The sequence below is a fragment of the Catharus ustulatus genome, chromosome 5 (genome assembly GCF_009819885.2).
Source record: "Catharus ustulatus isolate bCatUst1 chromosome 5, bCatUst1.pri.v2, whole genome shotgun sequence".
NCBI classification, from domain to species: Eukaryota; Metazoa; Chordata; class Aves; order Passeriformes; family Turdidae; genus Catharus; species Catharus ustulatus.
Window position 1 is genome coordinate 75,150,695 of NC_046225.1, and position 21,561 is coordinate 75,172,255.

The window sequence follows — 21,561 nt, forward strand, 5'->3', positions numbered from 1 at the left end:
CTGGGAGAGGTCGGAGGGTTGTGGATGGGTAATGGGGGATTTGGGGGGGACGGGGAGGGGAAATGTGTGGGGGGGTTGGGTGCTCGGGATTTGGGGTTTCTCTGGGGTTTGGGATGCTCAGGGTGTTTGGGGTGCTCGGGATTTTGGGGTATTTGGGGTTTCTTTGGGGTTTGGGGTTTCTGTGGGGTTTGGGGTGCTCAGGGTGTTTGGGGTGCTCGGGGTTTGGAGTTTGGGGTTTCTGTGGGGTTTGGGGTTTCTGTGGGGTTTGGGGTTTAGGGTTTCTGTGGGGTTTGGGTTTTCTGTGGGGTTTTGGGGTGTTTGGGGTTTCTGTTGTGGTCGGGGTTTTGGGGTGCTCGTGGTTTTGGGGTATTTGGGATTTCTGTGGGATTTGGGGTGTTTGAGGTGCTCGGGATTTTGGGGTTTGGGGTTTCTGTGGTGATTGGGGTGCTCAAGGTGATCGGGGTATTTGGGGTTTTGGGGTTCCTGTGGGGTTTGGGGTTCTCAGGGTGTTTGGGATGCTCGGGGTTTGGGGTTCCTGTGGGGTTTGGGGTGCTTGGTGTGCTCTGGATTTTGGGGTTTGGGGTGCTCAAGGTGCTCGGGATTTTGGGGTGTTTGGGATTTTGAGGCTCCTGTGGGGTTTGGGGTGCTCAGGGTGTTTGGGGTGTTCGGGGTGCTCGGGATTTTGGGGTTTGTGGTTTCTGTGGGGTTTGTGGGGTTTGGGGTTTCTCTGGGGTTTGGGGTGCTCAAGGTGCTCGGGATTTTGAGGTATTTGGGGTTTCTGTGGGGTTGGAGGTGCTCAGGGTGTTTGGGGTGCTTGATGTGCTCGGGATTTTGGGGTTTGGGGTGCTCAAGGTGCTCGGGGTATTTGGGTGTTCGGGATTTAGGGGTTTTGGGGTTCCTGGGGAGTTTGGGGTGCTTGGGGTGCTCGGGATTTTGGGGTATTTGGGGTTCCTGTGGGGTTTTGGGGTTCCTGTCGTGTTTGGGGTTTGGGGATTCCTATGGGGTTGGAGGTGCTCAAGGTGTTTGGAGTGCTTGGGGTGCTCGGGATTTTGGGGTATTTGGGGTTCCTGTGGGGTTTGGGGAGCTCAGGGTGTTTGGGGAGTTGGAGGTTCTCAGGGTTTTGGGGTGTTTTGGGTTCCTGTTGTGCTTGGGGTTTTGGGGTGCTCGGGGTTTTGGGGTATTTGGGGTTCCTGTGGTGTTTGGGGTATTTGGGGTACCTGGAGTTTTGGGATTTTGGAGTCCTTTAGGTTGCTCCCCAAAAGGACAGAAAAAAAAAAAAAAAAAAAAAGGATTTATGGGGAAAACGGGAAAATCCGGGCGGGGAGAACACGGGGACAGATGGGGAAACCCCCAAAAATGCGGAGCGTGACCGTCCCAAAGAGCTCCCAGAGAATTCCAGGGATTTATCCCGGATTTCCAGGCTCGGAGTGGGATCGGGAGAGATCGGGAGGGATCGGGAGGGGTCTCGGTGCCTCCCCGGCAGCTCAGAGAGGGGAGAAAAGGAGCCGGAGGTGCTCCCTGTCCCCAAACCTGTCCCTGTCCCCAAACCTGTCACCAAACCCGCCCCACACCTGTGTCACATCTGTCCCCATCCCTGTCCCCAAACCTGTCCCACATCTGTCCCTGCCCCATTCTCTGTCCCCATCCCTGTCCCCATCCCTGTCCCTGTCCCTGTCCCCATCTCCTTTCCCCGCGGCGCTCTCGGGGTCACCCCTCGGTCACCCCCCGGTCACCGCAGTGTCCCCGAGCCCCCCCGGTCACCGTCCCCGCACGTGCCAGGTCGCGTTAGCGCCCGCCCGACACTTTGTCCCCTCCCTTGTGTCCCCCTTTTTGTCCCCTTCCTTTTGTCCCCCCCATTTTGCCCCTTCTTTTTTTGTCCCCCATTTTGTCCCCCCCACTTTGTCAACCACTTTTTCTGCACCCCCATAACCCCAAAATGAATCCCCCAAAAATGAAACTCTCACCACCCCAAAATCATCCCCAGCACCCCCAAAATGAACCCGCACCACCCCAAAATGAACCTGCACCACCCCAAAATGAACACCCCAAAAATGAAACCCTGCACCCCAAAATGAGCTCTCCAGGACCCCAAAAACGAACCCAAGTACCCCAAAAACGAGCACCCCAAAATGAACCTCCAGGACCCCAAAACCTGCACCCCAAACCCCTCCCAGCACAACCCAGTGCGGGTTTTGGGGTCCCCTAAATGGTTTTGGGGTGTCCCCTTGCGGTTTGGGGTTTCTGTGGGGTTTTGGGGTTCCTTGCACTCTTTACTTTTGGGGGTCCCCCTATAGATAGGGGATCCCGCCGTGTTTTGGGATCCTGGTACAATTTTGGGGTTCTCGTACAATTTTGGGGGGGTCCCTGCGTGTTTTGGGGTTTCCTTCACACTTTGGGGGGGCTTGGAGATTTTTGGGGTCCCCTGCACAGTTTTGGGGTGCGTCTCTGTACAGATCAGGGACCCCTGCCGTGTTTTGGGGTCACTGAACATTTTGGGGTCCCTGTCGTGTTTTGGGGTCCCTGTACATCCTACTAACAGCGTTTTGGGTTTCCCCTCACAATTGGAGGACTCAATTTTTACTGCAGACTTTAGGGAAGATCTCCTCCCATCTCCGAGCTCCCCACAAACACTTTTGGGGTCTCCACAAACACTTTTGGGGTCTCCACAAACACTTTTGGGGTCCCCACAAACATTTTTGGGGCTCCCCCTCATCCCATTTAGCGCCCTTCCTATGCCGAGTCCTCCGAGCCTGCAGGGGGCGCTGTTGCGGGTTAGTATAGAGTCCCGCTACTTCCGGCGGCGCTCTCTCCCCTCGTCTCGCTACTTCCGGTGCCGCTCCATCCCCGCGTCTCTCTGGTTCCCGTGTCGCTCCATCCCCGCGTCTCGTTGGTTCCGGTGCCGCGCGCTGCCGGGAGCGGCGCCGGGCCCGGAGCGGGAGCGGCCCCGGGAGCGGCCCCGGCCCCGCCATGTGGTTCATGTACGTGCTCAGCTGGCTGTCCCTGCTCGTGCAGGTGGCCTTTGTCACCCTGGCCATCGGTGAGAGCGCCCCGGGACGTGCGCGACGGGGTTGGGCCCGCTCCGGGCCTGTCGCGATATAGCGGGGGATGGGGGGTGGAGGGGAAGCGCTGAGGGGAAGGGGGAGCCCCGGGATGTCCCCAAGGGTTTGGGGTTCTGGGTGTCTCCAAGGGCTCAGAGGGTCCCCAAGGTTTGGGGTCTCTGGGTGCCACCGAGCTCTCAGAGTGTCCCCAAGGTTTGTGGGGTCCCTGGGTGTCCCTGAGCTCTCAGAGTGTCCCCAGGATTTTGGGGTCCCTGGGTGTCCCTGAGCTCTCAGAGTGTCCCCAGGATTTTGGGGTCTCTGGGTGTCCCCGAGCTCTCAGGATGTCCCCGAGATTTGGGATCCTCAGGTGTTCCCAAACCCTCAGGATGTCCCCAACATTTGATGTTCCTGAGTGTCCCCAAGCCGTGGGGGTCTCTTTGTGTCCCCAAATCCTCAGGATGTCCCCAACACTGGGAGTCCCTGAGTGTCCCCAAGCCCTCAGAGTGTCCCCAAGATTTGGTGTCCCTGAGTGTCCCCAAACTCTCATAATGTCCCCGAAATCTGGGGCTCTCTTTGTGTCCCCAAACCCTCAGGATGTCCCCAAGATTTCGGATCCCAGGCTGTCCCCAAACCCTCAGAGTGTCCCCAACACTTGGTGTCCCTGAGTGTCACCAAACCCTCAGAGTGTCCCCAGGATTTTGGAGGTCTCTGGGTGTCCCTGAGCTCTCAGGATGTCCCCAAGATTTGAGGTCTGTGGGTGTCCCCAAACCCTCAGAGTGTCCCCAACATTTGATGTTCCTGCGTGTCCCCAAACCTCTAGAATGTCTCCAAAATCTGGGGGTCTCTTTGTGTCCCCAAACCCTCAGGATGTCCCCAGCACTGGGAGTCCCTGAGTGTCCCCAAACCCTCAGGATGTCCCCAAGATTTGATGTTCCTGGCTGTCCCCAAACCCTCAGTGTCCCCAACACTGGGAGTCCTTGAGTGTCCCTGAATCCTCAGAATGTCCCCAAGATTTGGGATCCCTGGCTGTCCCCAAACCCTCATAATGTCCTCAAAATCTGGGGCTCTCTTTGTGTTCCCAAACCCTCAGGATGTCCCCAATATTTGAGATCCCTGGCTGTCCCCAAACTCTCAGAGTGTCCCCAACATTGGGAGTCCCTGAGTGTCCCTGAGCCCTCAGAGTGTCCCCAAGATTTGGGATCCTCAGGTGTACCCAAACCCTCAGAATGTCCCCAACATTTGGGGTCACTGCCTGTCCCTGAGTTCTCCCACATCCCTGTGTGGGAACTTTGGGATTTGGGACCCCCTGAAGTCCCCCCCATCCCCCGTGGGTCGGTGCCACCCCGCGGTGCCATCGCTGTCCCCGTGCTGTCCCCGCAGCGGCCGGGCTCTACTACCTGGCAGAACTGATCGAGGAATACACCGTGGTCACCAGGAGGATCATCAAATACATGATCTGGGTGAGTCCTGCCAATCCCAGCTGCCAATCCCAACAAAATCTGGGAAAAAAAAAAAAAAATCTGGGGGGAAAAAAAAAATTCTGAAAAAAATCTGCGAAGCGAGCGCCGAATTCCCCAAAAAAATTGTGTGGGAAATGTTGATCCCATCCCACTGAGGGTGAAATTTCTCATGCTGGCAATGCAGAATTCCTGTGTTAATCCCATTTTTTCTCCTTTTTTCCTCCCCAGTTTTCCTCAGCAGTGCTGGTGGGGCTGTACCTGTTCGAGCAATTCCCGGCGTTCCTGGTGGGGATGGGGCTCTTCACCAACCTGGTGTATTTTGGATTGCTCCAGACTTTTCCTTTCATCGTGCTCACCTCCTCCAACTTCATCCTGAGCTGTGGTCAGGCCTCAAATCCAATTTTTTGGGGAATTTTTGGGGTTTCCTGAGTGATTCAAAAAGGCTCCAGGAGTTTGGGGTTGTCGGGGTTTGCTGAGGGATTGGGGTGTCCCAGGAATTTGGGATTTTTGGGGCTCTCCAAGAGCTCAAATTTCCCAGGAATTTGGGATTTTTGGGGATCACCAAAAGCTCAAAATGTCCCAGGAATTTGGGATTCCTGGGGCTTCCCAATATCTCAGAATGTCCCAGGAATTTGGGATTTTTGGGAGCTCCAAGGGCTCAAAATGTCCCAGGAATTTGGGATTGCTGGAGCTCCAAGGGCTCAAAATGTCCCAGAAATCTGGGATTTTTTGGGCTTCCTAAGGTTCAGATTGTCCCAGAAATTTGGGATTTTTGGGGATCACAAAGGGCTCAAAATGTCCCAGGAATTTGGGATTCCAAGGGCTCAGAATGTCCCAGAAATTTGGGATTTTTGGGGTTCACCAAGGGCTCAAAATGTCCCAGAAATTTGGGATTTTTGGGGCTTTCTAAGGTTCAGAATGTCCCAGAAATTTGGGATTCCAAGGGCTCAAAATGTCCCTGGAATTTGGGATTTTTGGGGATCTCCAAGAGCTCAAAATGTCCCAGGAATTTGGGATTGCTGGGTGCTCCAAGGCTGAGAATTCCAGGGATTGGGAGTTCTTGATTGTCCCAGAAATTTGGGATTTTTGGGGTTCACAAAGGGCTCAAAATGTCCCAGAAATTTGGGATTCCAAGGGCTCAGAATGTCCCAGAAATTTGGGATTTTTGGGGCTTTTTAAGGTTCAGAATGTCCCAGAAATTTGGGATTTTTGGGGCTTTTTAAGGTTCAGATTGTCCCAGAAATTTGGGATTCCTGAACCTTTGGAGAATCCCAGGAATTGAGGAGTTAAAAGTTTGGGAATTCTGCCAGCACCAGGAAGGACTTTGAACTTTTGGGAATGATGTGGCTGGGAGCTGGGAATTGTGGGATTTCCTGGGAATTGTGGGATTGCTGGGAATTGTGGGATTGCTGGGAATTGTGGGATTGCTGGGAATTCTGGGATTGCTGGGAATGCTGGGATTTCCTGGGAATTCTGGGATTTTCTGGAATTTCCTGGAAATTTTGGGCACCCTCATGGAATTCCAGACTGGTTTGGGTTGTGAGGGAGCTGAAATCCCAAAAAATCCAGAGAATTCCAGGAATTGGGGGTTCTTGGTTACCCCAAAAATTTTGTATTTCTATGATTTCCAAGGCTCAGAATATCCCAGAAATTTGGGATTTTGGGATTTCCAAGACTGAAAGAATCCAAAAAAATTGGGATCCTTGGGAGTCCCCAAAAATCCAGAGAATTTTAGGAATTGTGGGTTCTTGGTGCCCCAAAAATTTGGGATTTTGGGATTTCCAAGGCTCAGAATATCCCATAAATTTGGGATTTTGGGATGTCTGGTTGCTCCTGAAAATCCCAAAAATTGAAAATCCTAAAAACTCTGAAATTCCCACAAATTTTGTGTGGGGAAAAAAAAATCCCAGAAATTTGAGCTCTCTGAACCCCTTAAATTAAAAATTCCCAACCCAGCTTGTGGGGAGGGCTCCAAAATTTGGGATTTTTTCTTCTGGAATGTTCTGATCTTGATTTTTTTCCCTAATTTTTGTTTTTTTTGTTTTTTCCTGGCAGTTCTGGTCGTGGTCAATCACTACCTGGCATTCCAATACTTTGCTGAGGAATTTTACCTCTTCTCTGAGGTGAGATCTTTTGGGAAGCAAAAAAAAAAATCCCCAAAATCCCAAAATTCCCAATTTTCCCCCAGCAGGAAAATCCAAAATTTTAAACTCAGCACTTCTGGATTTCTGTTAAAATTAAAATTAAAATTAAAATCCCTGGATTATTTTTTTTTTCAAAAATATTTTTTAAATTTTTTGGGGATTTCCTGAGCTTCTGAAATTCAAAGTTTGGGGTTTTTTTTTCCTAGGAAATTCCAGGAATGTGGAAAATCAATCATAATTGATTTCCAAAATGCTAAAAAAAATAGGAAAAAAAAAGAAAAAATATCATTTAAATTCCAGCTTTTTATCAAATCTTTTCCCTCATTGGGAATTCCCATTCCTCATTTTTTTGCTCTAATTCCATGGGCAAAATTCCATCAAAATCCAGGAAAATCCAATTTTTTTCATGAAGTTTTGGTTTTATTTTTTAATGGAATTTAATCCTGGATTGGGAATTTGGGAATTTCAATTTCCTTGAATTTCTTGGGAATCATGGAAAGGATTTAATTAATTTTTCCATGAGAATTTAATGTAATACATTCCTTAATTAATTTAAAAATTCTTTATTTATTAATTGATTTAATTAAAATCTGGGAATTAAAATGAAAAATCAGGAAGAATTTGAGAGCTGATCCCATCCTGGCTCTTTTTAAATTGAATTCCTTGAGAATAATGGAAAGGATTTAATTAATTTTTCCATGAGCATTTAATTTAATTAATCCCTTAATTAATTAAAAAATTCTTTATTTATTAATTAATTTAATTAAAATCTGGGAATTAAAAATGAAAAATCAGGAGGAATTTGGGAGCTGATCCCACCTTGGCTCTTTTCTTTTCCTTGAATTCCTTGGGAATAATGGAGAGAAATAAATTAATTTTTCCATGAGAATTTAATTTAATGACTCAATTAATTAAAAAATTCTTCATTTCTTAATTAATTTAAATTTCTTTCTTTTTATTTCTTAATTAATTAAAATCTGGGAATCAAGGGGGGATAAATCAGGAAGAATTTGTGAACATCCTGAGCAGATTTTTCAAACCGAATTTTGCCATTTCCGGGCTGGAATTTCGCGATTTTTGAGATGAAATTTTGGGATTTCCGGGCTGGAATTTTGGGGAATTTTGGGAAATTTGGGAAATTTTGGGAATTTTGGGAATTCTGCAGGTCCTGGCCTATTTCACCTTCTGCCTGTGGCTGATCCCCTTCGCCTTCTTCGTGTCGCTGTCGGCCGGGGAGAACGTCCTGCCCTCAACAGTGCAGCCAGGAGGTGGGAATGGGATGGGATTGGGATTGGGATGGGATTGGGATGGGAATGGGATGGGAATGGATTGGGATTGGGATGGGATGGGATGGGATGGGATTGGGATTGGGATTGGGATTGGGATGGGATTGGAATTGGGATTGGGAAAGGGAAAGGGAATGGGATGGGATGGGATGGGATGGGATTGGGATTGGGATGGGATGGGATTGGGATTGGGATTTGGGAATCCCAAAGAATCCCAGAAATTTTGGATCCTGGTGTGCTCAGAATCCCTGGAGAATCCCAGAAATTTGGGATACCTGATTGCCCCAGAAACCCAATCCCCCATTCCCAGCTTTCCTTGGCCATTCTCAGGGATTCAGGAGCAGCCACAGCTTCTCTGGGAATTCCATCCCAGGCAGGAATTCCTTCCCAAAATCCCAGCCCAAATCTCCCCTTTCCCAGTGGAAATCCACTCCCTGTGTGCTGTCCCTCTGGAATTCTGATTCCCTGAGGAATTCTGCTTCCCATCTCCTCAGGAATTCTGATCCCCTCAGGAATTCCCATCCCCTCTGGAATTCTGATTCCCATTCTGCCAGGAATTCTGATTCTCATCCCCTCAGGAATTCTGATTCCCATTCCCTTTGGAATTCCCATCCCCTCAGGAATTCTGATCCCCTCAGGAATTTCCATTCCCTCAGAAATTCTGATTCCCATTCCATGTGGAATTCTGATTGCCTCTGGAATTCCCATTCCCTCTAGAATTTTGATTCCCATCTCCTTTGGAATTCTGATTCCCATTCCTTCTGAAATTGTGATTCCCATCCCCTCAGGAATTCTGATTCTGATTCCCTCTGGAATTCTCATTCCCTCAGCAATTCTGATCCCCCCAGGAATTCTGAGTCCCATTTCCTCAGGAATTCCCGTCCCTTTAGGAATTCTGATTCCCATTCCATGTGGAATTCTAATTCCATGTGGAATTCTGATTCCCTCTGGAATTCTGATCCCCATCTCCTTTGGAATTCTGATTCCCATTCTCCCAGGAATTCTCATTCTGATCCCCTCAGGAATTCTGATTCCCATTCCCTTTGGAATTCCCATCCCTCAGGAATTCTGATTCCCTCAGGAATTTCCATCCCCTCAGGAATTCTGATTCCCACCCCCTCTGGAATTCTGATCCCCCCAGGAATTCTGATTCTGATCCCCTCTGGAATTCCCATTCCTTCTGGAATTTTGATTCCCATCCCCTCGAGAATTCTAATTCCCATTTCCTTTGGAATTTCCATCCCCTCTGGAATTCTGATTCCCATTCCCTTTGGAATTCCCATCCCCTCTGGAATTCTGATTCTGATTCCCTCAGGAATTCTGATTTCCACCCCCTCTGGAATTCTGATTCCCTCAGGAATTCTGATTCTGATTCCCTCAGGAATTCTGATTCCCATCTCCCCTGGAATTCTGATTCCCATTCCCTCTGGAATTCTCATTCCCTCTGGAATTTTGATTCTGATTACCATTTCTTCAGGAATTCTGATTCCCATTCCTTTTGGAATTCTGATTCTGATTCCTTCTGGAATTCTGATTCCCATCCCCTCAGGAATTCTGCTTCCCATTCTCCCAGGAATTCTGATTTTCTCAGGAATTCTGATTTTCTCAGGAGTTCTGATTCCCTCTAGAATTCTGATTCCCATTCCTTCAGGAATTCCCATCCCCTCAGGAATTCTGATTCCCATTCCCTCTGGAATTTCCATTCCCTCAGGAATTCCCATCCACCCAGGAATTCTGATTGATCCCCTCAGGAATTCCAATCCCCATTCCCTGTTTTTTTTCCCCCCACAGACGACGTCGTCTCCAATTATTTCACCAAGGGGAAGCGCGGGAAGCGCTCCGGGATCCTCCTGATCTTCTCCTTCATCAAGGAAGCCATCCTGCCCAGCAGGCAGAAAATCTACTGAGCTTTGGGAATATTTGGGAATATCCCAAAGATCCAGGGCTGGGATATCCCAAACTCTGCCCAGGGCTCCTCTCTCTGCTTTTTCCTGCCGGGAATTCCTCGGAAATTCCCAGATTTGGACACTCCTGGAGGTGCCAACAACACTTGGAGCTTTCCCTGCTGATCTTTGGGAAATGATCCCATGGGAAATGTTGGGATGGATGAGCCCATTTTGGGAATTTTGGGAATTATTTCCCCAATTCCTTGGAGTTTTTTTCAGAGCTGCTCCTTCCGCTTTTTCCCGACGGTTTCACAGAGCCAGGAATTAAAAAAACAAACAAAAAAACCCAGGAAAAATTGGGATAAATCCAGAGGATTCCACACAGCCAGGATGGAGCTGTCCCTTCATTTTTCCAGAGGGAAAGGACTTGGAATAATCCCTAAAAAAAATCAGGATTTGGGCGGTTTGAATCCTGGAAATTCCCATTTTTCCCTCCAGCAATGAAGTTTGTGCAAAGGGATTTTCTCACTTTTCCAGGGAATTCCCAGATTTTTTTTTCCTGATCCTGCAGAAGAGAAGAATTGCTCAGAATTCCCAGATTTTTTTTCCTTCCTCCTTTTCCAAATTCCTGAAAATTTTGTTCATTCCCATCACAAAATTCCTTTTTTTGTTGGTTTTTTTTTTGGAATTTTCACCTGAGCCAGGATTAAATATTTAAATAATTCCCTGAATCCAGGGGATTTTTAGAGGAATTCCCAAGAAAAATTCCAGGAAAGGACCTCAAATCCCACAGAATTCCAGCTGGGATAATTCCAAACCTTTGGTGTTTTTTAGGGGGAAAAAAAAAATTCCTTTGGAAAAGTTGGAAAAGGAAATTTGGGATGAACCCCCTTAAATTTGGGGAAAACACCCCCAAAAAATTATGGATGAGGTACAAAATCCCAGATTTCCTCTGGGAATTTGAGGATTTTTATTGGGATTGGGATTTTTCCCAATCCCTGGAAGTGTCTAAGGCCAGGTTGGAGCTGAAATTTGGAATTTTGGGTGGAAATTCCAGGATTTTTGGGAAAATCCACAGATGAAGATGATTGAAAGGGCAGGAAAAAAAATGGGAATTTCCATTCCCAGCCTCTGGAATTTCCCTGGAATCCCCAAGGAGAGCAGAAAAAAAAAATCTGGATTTGGAAAAAATCCAGGAAAATTTCCTGCTCCCAGTTTTCCTCCTGGAAAATCCATAAGGAAAAGGAGCAGGAATTCAGGGAAATTCAGGGAAAAATCCCTCCCAGCCTTAAATATTTCAATTCCAGCTGGAGGAGGAAGGGAAAAAAAAAATCCAGGATAAAAACAAATCCAAAGGAATTCCTGGGGAATGAAGGATTTGGGATTTCCAGGAAAAGAAATACCAGGAATAATTCCAGGTGTTCTTAAATCCAAGGGAAATAAAGGATTTTATTTGGATGTTGTAGAAAAGGAGGAGCTGTGGGGATTTTTTGGGAAGGAATTCCCAAATTTTGGGGGCGGGATGGAAGGAGCCACAGGATTTTTGGGAATGTTCAAGGCTGGGAAAGGAGGGGAAAAATGTTGGGAAAAAGGTGGAAAATCTTGGGAAAGGAAGCAGGAAAATCCCTGGAAAAGAGGGTGGAAAATCCTGGAAGGGAGGGAAGAAAATCCTGGGAATTGAGGGTGGAAAATATTGGGAAAAGAGGGGGAAATATTGGGGATTGAGAGCAGAAAATCCTAGGAAAAGAGGGTGGAAAATGGAGGAAAAAAATTAAAAATCTTGGGAAATGAAGCAGGAAAATCCCTGGAAAAGAGGGTGGAAAATCCTGGGAATTGAGGGTGGAAAATCCTGGAAGGGAGGGTGAAAAATCCCGGGAATGAAGGCAGGAAAAACAGAAAACGAAGCAGGAAAATTCCGGGAAATAAATCAGGGAAATCCCGGGAAATAAATCAGGGATATCCCGGGAATGAAGCAGGGAAATCCTGGGAAATAAAGCAGGGAAATCCCGGGAATGAAGCTGGGAAATCCCGGGAAATAAAACAGGGATATCCCGGGACATAAATCAGGGACATCCCGCTAAATGAAGTCCCTAAGCGCTGTCCCCAGCCCGGCGGGGGAGGGGACGCGTCCTGGGGAGGCCACCAAGGCCCCGGGGCCGGAAGGGGACACTGCCCGTGTCCATGTCCTTGTCCTTGTCCTTGTCCTTGTCCTTGTCCTTGTCCTTGTCCCGGTCCCGATTTCCTGGGAAAAGCGATGGGAATGAGGCAGCGATGGGAGCGGGGACAGGAGGGGACAGGTGCCGGTGTCACCTCCTTGGGGACATTGCCAGCTCCGTACCCGTGTCCAGCCTCATCCCAGCTCCATCCCGCTCCTGTGCTGCCCTGGAATTCCCCGTGGAATCATTTCCCATGGAATTATTCTCCATGGAATCATTTCCCGTGGAATCATTTCCCGTGGAATTGCCCAAGGAAGCGTCCAGGGCCCGGCGCCGCCGCTCCAGGATCGATCCCAGCTCCTCCCGCTGCGGCTCCCGGCTCCTCCCGCTCCGCCTGCGGCTCGGCCGGCGAGTGGCACCCTGCGACACCGGGGGACATGGTGGGGACAGCGGGGGACAGCCAGGGAGGGGACAGAGAGGGGACAGCGAGGGGACAGCGAGGGGACACTAAGGAGACACCAGGACACCAAGGGGACAGAGAGGGAACAGGGAAGGAACAGCGAGGGGACATGGTGGGGACAGTCAGGGGACAGCCAGGGAGGGGACAAGGAGGGGACAGAGAGGGGACAGGGAGGGAACAGAGAGGGGACAGGGATGGGACCATGCAGGGACACAGAGGGGACACGACAAGGACACCGTGGAGACACCGAGGGGACAGGGAGGGGACAGCGAGGGGACATCAAGGGGACCATGCAGGGACACAAAGGGGACACCGAGGGGACACCAAGGGGACACTGAGGAGACACCAGGAGGACACCAAGGGGACAGCCAGGGGACAGCCAGGGGATAGAGAGGGAACAGGGTAGGAACAGCGAGGGGACATGGTGGGGACAGTCAGGGGACAGCCAGGGAGGGGACAAGGAGGGGACAGAGAGGGGACAGGGAGGGAACAGAGAGGGGACATCAAAGGAACACCAAGGGGACAGCGAGGGGACCATGCAGGGACACAGAGGGGACACCAAGGGGACACAGGAGACACCAGGAGGACACCAGGGGACAGGGAGGGGACAGCAAGGGGACAGCCAGGGAGGGGACAGAGAGGGGACAGAGAGGGGACCATGCAGGGACACAGAGGGGACACAGAGGGGACACGACAAGGACACCGTGGAGACACCAAGAGGACACAAAGGGGACAGCGAGGGGACACCGAGGGGACAGCGCTGCCCACCAGGATCCCCTGCAGCTCCAGCACCGCGCTCCGCCGCTTGGTCACGGAGTTCTGTGGGGATTTGGGAATGGCTGAAGGATCCCGGGAGAGCCAGGCCTGCCCCAGCCCCTTGTCCCCGTTGTCCCCGTTGTCCCCAATGTCCCCGTTGTCACCTGGCGCAGGTGTGGCCGCTCCCGGGCCGGCCTCAGGACGATCCCGCTGCGGATCCGCTCCAGCATCTCCTGCACGGCCCTGGCTCGGATGTCATCGGCTCCGGGGTCACCTGCTGGGGTGGCACCGCGCTGTCACCTCCCTGTGACAGCTGGGGACACCGCCCGGGGTGTTGGGGACACGGCTGGGGACACGGGGTGGAGCTGCCACCTCCCCCGGGCGGTGCCACCCTGTCCCCAAATCATCCAAATGGAGCTGGGGGACCCCTGGAACACGGTGACACTTTGGGGACCCTCCCAATGTCCTGTTGACATTCCTGATGTCCCCATACCCCCCATCTTGGTGACACTTTCAGGACATTCCCGATGTCCCCACTCCCAAATCCCAGTGATGCTTTGGGGACATTCCCGATGTCCCATCCCAGTGACACTTTGGGGACATTCCCCATGTCCCAGTGACACTCTGGTGACATTCCCGATGTCCCATCCTGGTGGCACTCTGGGGACATTCCCGATGTCCCATCCCAGTGACACTTTGGGGACATTCCCGATGTCCCAGTGACACTCTGGGGACATTCCCGATGTCCCATCCCGGTGACACTCTGGGGACATTCCCGATGTCCTGTTGACACTCTGGGGACATTCCCCATGTCCCCACTCCCAAATCCCAGAGACGCTTTGGGGACATTCCCGATGTCCCATCCCGGTGACACTCTGGGGACATTCCCCATGTCCCAGTGACGCTCTGGGCACATTCCCGATGTCCCCACTCCCAAATCCCACAGACACTCTGGGGACATTCCCCATGTCCCGGTGACACTCTGGGGACATTCCCGATGTCCCCACCCTCAGGACTCACTTCTCTCCCGGTTTTTCGGCGCCTTCCTCTGCCTGAGGGCGGCCAGGGGGCTGCGCAGGGGACAGCAGGTGACACCTCCCGTTTGTCACCTGCTGTCCCCTCCCCTGCAGGGGACAGTGCCAGCCCCTTGGGGACAATCCGGGTGGGGCCGGCGATTTTCCCGGGATATCCCCGGGCCAGGGAGGTGTCACCTACTCGGCGGGGACAGCGGTGGCAGCGGGCGGTGGCAGCGGTGGCGGTGGTGGCACCTGGGGGTGGCTCCGAGGTGACTCCAGCTGCTCCCGGAGGGATCCCACTGCAATGAGGTGGGAATGGGGGTGGGGATCCCGCTGGAATTCTCTGGAATTCCTCTAAAATCCCTCTGGAATTCTCTGGAATCTTCTGGAACCCCCTGGAATCTCTCTAGAATTCCTCTGGAATCTTCTGGAACCCCCCCTGAAATCGGTCTGGAATCGTCAGAAACCCCCCTGGAATCCTCCAGAATATTTCTGGAATTCCTCTGGAATTCCCCTGAATTCCTCTGGAATTTCCTCCGGAATTCTCTGGAATCCCCCTGGAATCTTCCAGAATCCTTCTGCAATCCCTCTGGAATCTCTCTAAAATTCCTATGGAATTCTTCAGGAATTCTCCCTGAATAACCCTGGAATCTCTGGAATCCCTCTGGAATTTTCTGGAATCCCTCTGGAATCTTCTGGAATACCTCAGGAATTCTCTGGATTTATCTGGAACCCCCCTGTAATCTTCTGGAATTCTCTGGAATTCCTCTTGAACTCCTCCAGGATCCTTCTGGAATTCTCTGAAATTCCCCTGGAATTCCTCTGGAACCCCCCTGAAATCCTTTGGAACCCCTCAGGAATTTTCTGGAACCCCCTGGAATTCCCCCAGGGTCCCTCTGGAATTCTCTAGAACCCCTCTGGAATTCTCTGGAACCCCCTGGAATTATGTGGAATCCCTCTGGAATTCTCTGGATTTCTCTGGAATTCCCCTGTAATCCTCTGGAATCTCTCTGGAATCCCTCAGGAATTATCTGGAATTCCTCTGGAATCTGTCTGGAACTGCTCTGGAATTCTCTGGAACCCTTCTGGGATTCCTCTGGAATTCTCTGAATCCCTCTGGAATTCTCTGGAACCCCTCAGGAATTCCCCCAGGATCCCTCTGGAATTCTCTGGAACCCCCCTGGAATTCTCTGAATCCCTCTGGAATTTCCCCAGGATCCCTCTGGAATTCTCTGAATCCCCCCTGGAATTCTCTGGAACCCCTCAGGAATTCCCCACCTTCCTTTTCCATCACTCCCAGCCTCTCCCTCAGCTCCCGCTTCTCCTCCCGCTCCTCCCGCAGCTCTGCCCGGCTCCGCTCCAGCTGCTCCCGCTGCTCCTCCAGCTGCTCCTCCTGCGGGATCCGGCAAAAAAAATCCCAAAAAATCCCAAAGAATCCCCAAAAAAATCCCAAAAAATCCCAAAAAATCCCAAAAAATCCCCAAAAAATCCCAAAAAATCCCAAATTCCTGCGCGTTTTGGGGCGAAATTCGTGTGGGAACTCGGGAAATCCATGGGGAAAAAAAAGGGGAGGGATGGGAATGGAGGGGTGGCTGTCCCCGATGTCCCCTCCCCGCGATGTCCCCAAGTTGGGGACAGTCCCTGACCCGCTCCCGCCGCTCCCGCCGCGTCTCCTCCAGCTCCCGGCTGAGTTTTCCCAATTCCTGAAGCGCTTCCAGGAGTTGGGAATCGGGCCCGGCGTTCCTGAGCAGGATGGAGCTCTGGCGTTTCGCCTCCTTCTGCTGCACCAGCATCTGCGAGCCGAGATGTCACCTCAGTGTCACCTCAGTGTCACCGCGGTGTCACCTCCAGGAGGGGCTGGCGGTGAATCCATCCCGGGAAACGCAGCGGGAGAATTCTGGGATTATCCCATCCCATCCCCTCGGGATGCAGCCGAGGGTGCCAGGGGTGCAGGGACACCTCGGTGTCACCCCAGTGCCACCCTCAGGACTGTCCCCAACCACCTCGGTGTCACCTCCCAGAGGGGCTGGCGGTGAATCCATCCCAGGAAACCACAGCGGGAGAATCCTGGGATCATTCTGTTCCCTCGGGATGCGGCCATGTGTGACAGCGGTGTCACCTCTGTGCCACCCCCAGGGATGTCCTCAACCACCTCGGTGGCACCTTGGTGTCACCCTGTGTCACCTTCCAGAGGGGTTGGCCGTAAATCCCACCCAGCTCCATCCCTGGAATCCCTTCCAGCCTGGCATCACCCTCGGGATGCGGGGACATCTCGGTGTCACCCCGGTGCCACCCCCAGGGATGTCCCCAACCCCTCGGTGCCACCCCCAGGGATGTCCCCAACCCCTCGGTGGCACCTGGTGGGCGAAGGCCTCGGCGTGGCAGCGCAGGTCCTGCTCCAGCTCCAGCTGCTCCAGGGCCTGGCAGTAATCCTGGGTGACAATCTGGGACACTGCGGGGACAGCGGGGGTGGCACCGCTGGCTCGGGTGGCAGCGGTGGCGCTGGGGAGGGGACACGGGGACCCGCTGACCTCTCTTGAAGGACCTCAGGGCTCTCTGGCTCGCGCTCAGGGCCGCCCGCAGGCGCTGCTGCTCCGCCCGTTCCAGCTCCAACTGCACAGGGAAAAATCGGGAGAAATTTGGGAGAAATTTGGAAGAAATCCGTGAAAAATCAGGGAGAAATTTGAGAGAAATTCAGGAGAAATTCAGGAGAAATGCATGAAAAATCCGTGAGAAATCCCGGTGAAACTGGGGAGAAATCGAGGAGACATCAGTCAAAAATCCATGAGAAATCCAATAGGAATTGGGGAGAAAGCTGAGAAAAATTTGGGCAAAATCAGTGAAAAATTCGGGAGAAATTTGAGAGAAATCAGGGAGAAATAATTGAAAAATCCATGAAAAATTTGGGAGAAATCAGTGAAAAAAATCCTTGAAAAAAGCCATGAGAAATCCGGGAAAAATACAGGAAAAATATGGGAAAATTCCCAGAGAAATGAGTGAAAATCCGTGAAAAATTTGGGAGAAATCCAGGGAAAAGTCCGGGAAAAGTCTGAAAATTTTGGGAGAAATCCAGGGGAAAATCCGGGATAAATAATTGAAAATTCTGTAAAAAAATCAGTGAAAAACTGGGGAGAAATCTGGGAAAAAATCCGGGAAAAATCCCTGAGAAATCAGTGAAAAATCAGTGAAAAATCCTTGAAAATTCCATGAAAAATCCGGGAAAATTTCGGGAAAAATCCAGGATAAATCAGTGAAAAATCAGTGAAAAATCCGCGAAAAATCCATGAAAAATCCAGGATAAATCAGTGAAAAATCCATGAAAAATCCGTGAAAAATCCAGGAGATATCAGTGAAAAATCCAAGAAAAATCCTGCCCTGACCCTGAGATATTGGGGAGAAGGGGGGGCTTCATCCCAAAAATCCACCCTGAGGATGAGGAGGAGATGGGAAGGGGGTTTGGGGCCGGTTTTGGGGTTCAGGGCGTTTTTGGGGTTTGGAGCCAGTTTTGGGGCTGTTTTGGGGTTTGGGGCGGTTTTGGGGTCCGGGGCTGTTTTGGGGTTTGGGGCTGCTTTGGGGTTTGGGGCTGCTTTGGGGTTTGGGGCTGTTTTGGGGTCCGGGGCTGTTTTTGGGTTTGAGGCTGTTTTTGGGGCTGTTTTGGGGGTTTGGGGCCGGTTTTGGGATTTGGGGCTGTTTTGGGGTTTGGATCCTGTTTTGGGGTTCAGGGCGGTTTTGGGGTTTGAGGTTGTTTTTGGGGCTGTTTTGGGGGTTTGGGGCGGTTTTGGGGTTTGGGGGTACCTGTGTTTGCAGATGCTGCAGCTGGATCTGGAGATCCCGATGCTGTTCCAGGAGCTGGGAGAGATCCTGGGGAGCTGAAACTGGGGGGAAAGGGGGAAAAGGAAAAGGGGAAAAGGAAAAGGGGGAAAAGGGGGAAAGGGGCGAAATTAGAGATGGGAAATGGGGGGAAAGGGTGGGAATGGGGTGGGAATGGGGGAATTGAAGGGTAGGAAAATGGAGGGGAAGGGGAAAAATGGTGGGAAATGGGGAAATGAGGGGTGGGAAATGGGGGGAGAAAAAGGGGGAAAGGGGGAAAAAGGGGAAAAGGAGGAAGAGGGGTGAAAGGGGGGAAAGGGAAAATGAGAGGTGGGAAATGGGAGGGAATTGACGGATGGGAAAGGGGGAGGAGAAGAGTGGGAAAGAGGGGAATGAGGGGTGGGAAAAGTGGAAAACAGGATTGGGAAAGGGCAGCACAGCCCTGGGCCCCCACCCCAACCCAGCCACCCCAACACCCCCACTGGGATCTGCCTCTGGAATGGGATCCATAGGGAATGATGGGTGACAATGGGGTGGCACCCCCTGAACCCCCAGGGATCACCCCAGAGGGGGAAATCAGGGAATTCCTGAGACTTTGGGATGTCCCCAGGGGCTGCTGAGAGCCGGAATTGCCACCGTGGGAAAAGGGGATGGGAAAGGGGAAGCGCGAGTGGCCGCGCTTCGGGGTCGGAAACCGCCGGCGAATTTCGGTGTCGCTTTCGATCGGCTCGACCCAAAATGGGGCTTGGGAACGGCGCCAGAGTGAGGGAAGGGATGGGATGGGATAATGGGATTGAGGTTGGGATTGGGGTTGGAGTTGAGAATGGGGTTGGAGATTGGGGTTGGGATTGGGTGGGATAATGGGATGGGATAATGGGATGAGATGGATTGGGATTGGGGTTGGGATTGGGATGAGATGGGATAATGGGATGAGAAAATAAAATGAGATGGGTTGGGATTGGGATTGGATGGGATAATGGGATGAGATGGGATCCATGAGTTGGGATGGGATGGGAAGGGATCAATGGGATCCATGGAATATATGGGATCCACGGGATCCCTGGGATGGGATGGGATGGGAAGGGATCAATGGGATCCATGGAATGGGATCCATGGTGACTCCCCAGGCTCACCTGGGGGCTGGGCAGGGGCAGGGGACTCCTCCAGGGGCAGCTCTGGGGGTGTCACCTCCTCTGGGGTCACCTCAGGGGTCCCCTCGGGGGTCCTGGCCAGGCTCAGCCTCTCCAGCTGCACGTTCTCCTGCTTCACCTGAATCCCAGAATCCCAGAATCCCAGAGTTCCAGAATCCCAGAATTCCAGAATCCCATAGTCCCAGAATCCCACAGTCCCAGAATCCCACAGTCCCAGAATCCCAGAGTTCCAGAATCCCAGAATCCCAGAATCCCAGAGTCCCAGAATCCCAGAGCCAAGGTTCCCCCCCGTGGCCCTCGGGTGCCCCTCACCTTTGTCCCCACAAAGGGACAATTTTGGGGTCCTGTCCCCGTCCCCAGCTGGGCAGTGAAGGTCTGGGCTCGCTGCTGGCACCGCTGCTCCAGCTCCACCTGCGCGTCCAGCGCCGCCAGCTCGGCCAGCAGCGCCTGCGACGCTGCGGTGACACCGCGGTGACACCAGGGTGACATTGGGGGTCAGGCCCTGCCTACGGCCACCCCTGCCCAGAGCCCAACCAGCACAGCTGGGAGTGGGGCTGGCACCGCGCCAGGGCAGGATTTACCCCAGGGATGGGCCGGGGAAACTGGGTACAGGGGGATGGGACACAGGGATGGGACACTGGAATGGGACATTGGGGACACTGGGATGGGACAGGGCTCACCTTGCTCCAGCTGGGCCAGCCGAGCCTCGGAATCACCTGGCACCGGATCCAGGGGCAGGTGCTGGGGTGGGAAAAATTGGAATGAAGAGATGGGTTGGCACGGAATTCCATTGGCATGGAATTCCAACGGTGCAGAATTCCATTGGCGCAGAATTCCATTGGCACGACCGTGGCAAATGTCACGGTGTTGGCATGGTGTGACAATGGCTGTGGCATTGTCATGACACGGAATGGCCTTGGGATGGAATTCCATTGGGAATGGAATTCTATAGGGATGGAATTCCATTGGGATAATGGCTTTGGGATGGAATTCCATTGGGATAGAATTCCATTGGCACGGCATTCTACTGGTATGGAATTCCATTGGCCTGGCACTAGCAGGGCATTCCATTGGGATTCTGTTGACACTCTCAGGGTATTCCATTGGGATTCTGTTGGAATTCCCTCAGCGAGCCACCAGCCCTGTCCCCGCGTCACCCCCAGGATCCAGACATGGGGCACCCCCTTCATCCCCTGATTTATGGGATTGGGAAAGGGAAATCCGACAGAAAACGAGTCTGGAAGCGAGACCTGTCCAGGAGCTGCCTCTTCATCCTCTTCATCCTCTTCATCCTCCTCCTCCTCCTCCTCGCTGCTCCCGGACTCCAGGATGGCTGCAGGGACCCGAGCCAGGGCTGTGGGGATATCAGGAGAGGGGGACACAGCCCTGGGGTCCCCATGTGGCATTGGGGACATCCCTTGTCCCCAGGGTTGGGGGTCCCCCGGTGCCCCCTGGGCCTTGGGAATCTGGATCCAATCCTCGGGATCGGAGTCTCTCCCCACCTGAACCCCCAGTTCTGAGGAGGGAAAATCCCCCCCAGACCCCAAATCGCACTTTCACCACCTCCAACCCCAAATCCCAACCCCAAACCCCACTTGTGAGCCCCCCAAAAAACCGCCAGGACATTCCCAAACCCCAAATCCCGGTTGTGACCCCACAAAAATGCCCAGGATGTTCCCCCTTACCTGTGAGGTGTCCCCAGATGGGGACAATCCCCCAGGACGTTCCCCAACCCCAAATCCCAACTCCCAAACCCCACTCGTGACTCCCCAAAAACCCCCCAGGACGTTCCCCGATCCCAAATCCCAACTCCCAAACCCCACTCGTGACCCCCCCAAAATCCCCCACGAGGTTCCCCAATCCCTAATCCCAGTTGTGACCCCACAAAAATGCCCCAGGACATTCCCTAACCCCAAATCCAACCCCCAAACCCCACTCGTGACCCCCCAAAAATCCCCCCCGAGGTTCCCCCTTACCCGTGAGGTGCCCCCCAACTCCGTCCCCAGCCCAGTCCATGCTCGGGGCCCCCCAAACCCCACAGATTTTTGGGGTGCCGCCCTCTCCCCGCCGCTGCCTCCTCGTTCCCCTGCAGGGAAGTGAAACCATCCCCTCCCTCTCCCCTCCCTCTCCCTCCCTCTGCCCTCCCTCTCCCCTCCCTCTCCCCTCCCTCCTCCAGGGGGGCCCCGATCCCAAAGCGGGGAAGTGAAACCCACAGAGGGGTGTTGGGATTTTCCCCTAAAACACGGAATTGTGGGGTTTGGGGGAGTTGCAGTTCGGGGTGAGCTCCAGGGGTTCCCCAAAAATTCCCAGAAATTCCCAAGGGTGGGAATTCCACGGACGTGGAAAGAAAAATGGGAGAATCAAAAGGTTTGGTGGTGGTTTATTCATCAAAAAAATC

General features: G+C 52.4%; 2 protein-coding genes across 4 annotated transcripts; one reads left to right on the top strand and one right to left on the bottom strand.

Annotated features, from left to right (window-relative positions):
* Positions 1-2,907: 2,907 nt before the first annotated feature.
* Positions 2,908-10,198, top strand: TEX261 (testis expressed 261). Its single transcript, XM_033060358.1, has 6 exons — positions 2,908-3,037; positions 4,419-4,498; positions 4,727-4,880; positions 6,554-6,621; positions 7,808-7,910; positions 9,720-10,198. Exons 1-6 carry the CDS (start codon positions 2,968-2,970, stop codon positions 9,833-9,835), a joined length of 591 nt encoding a protein of 196 aa, XP_032916249.1. The 5' UTR covers positions 2,908-2,967; the 3' UTR covers positions 9,836-10,198.
* Positions 10,199-11,457: 1,259 nt separating this feature from the next.
* Positions 11,458-21,238, bottom strand: LOC116996685 (shootin-1-like). 3 transcript variants are annotated; one of them, XM_033060612.1, is made up of 16 exons: positions 21,140-21,238; positions 20,414-20,517; positions 19,844-19,904; positions 19,476-19,618; positions 19,146-19,281; positions 17,998-18,077; positions 16,734-16,815; positions 16,560-16,654; positions 15,849-15,995; positions 15,481-15,595; positions 14,402-14,501; positions 14,207-14,256; positions 13,351-13,463; positions 13,199-13,249; positions 12,153-12,390; positions 11,458-12,056 (listed from the first exon to the last, which is right to left on the bottom strand). In XM_033060612.1, the coding sequence occupies exons 1-16, from the start codon at positions 21,177-21,179 to the stop codon at positions 11,905-11,907; spliced, it is 1,707 nt and encodes a 568-aa protein (XP_032916503.1). In that variant the 5' UTR covers positions 21,180-21,238; the 3' UTR covers positions 11,458-11,904. The 3 variants fall into 3 exon arrangements, with proteins under 3 accessions (XP_032916503.1, XP_032916502.1, XP_032916504.1); XM_033060611.1 differs by lacking the exon at positions 21,140-21,238 and having other exon boundaries at positions 20,414-20,626; XM_033060613.1 differs by lacking the exons at positions 16,734-16,815; positions 21,140-21,238 and having other exon boundaries at positions 16,560-16,610; positions 20,414-20,626.
* Positions 21,239-21,561: the final 323 nt, after the last annotated feature.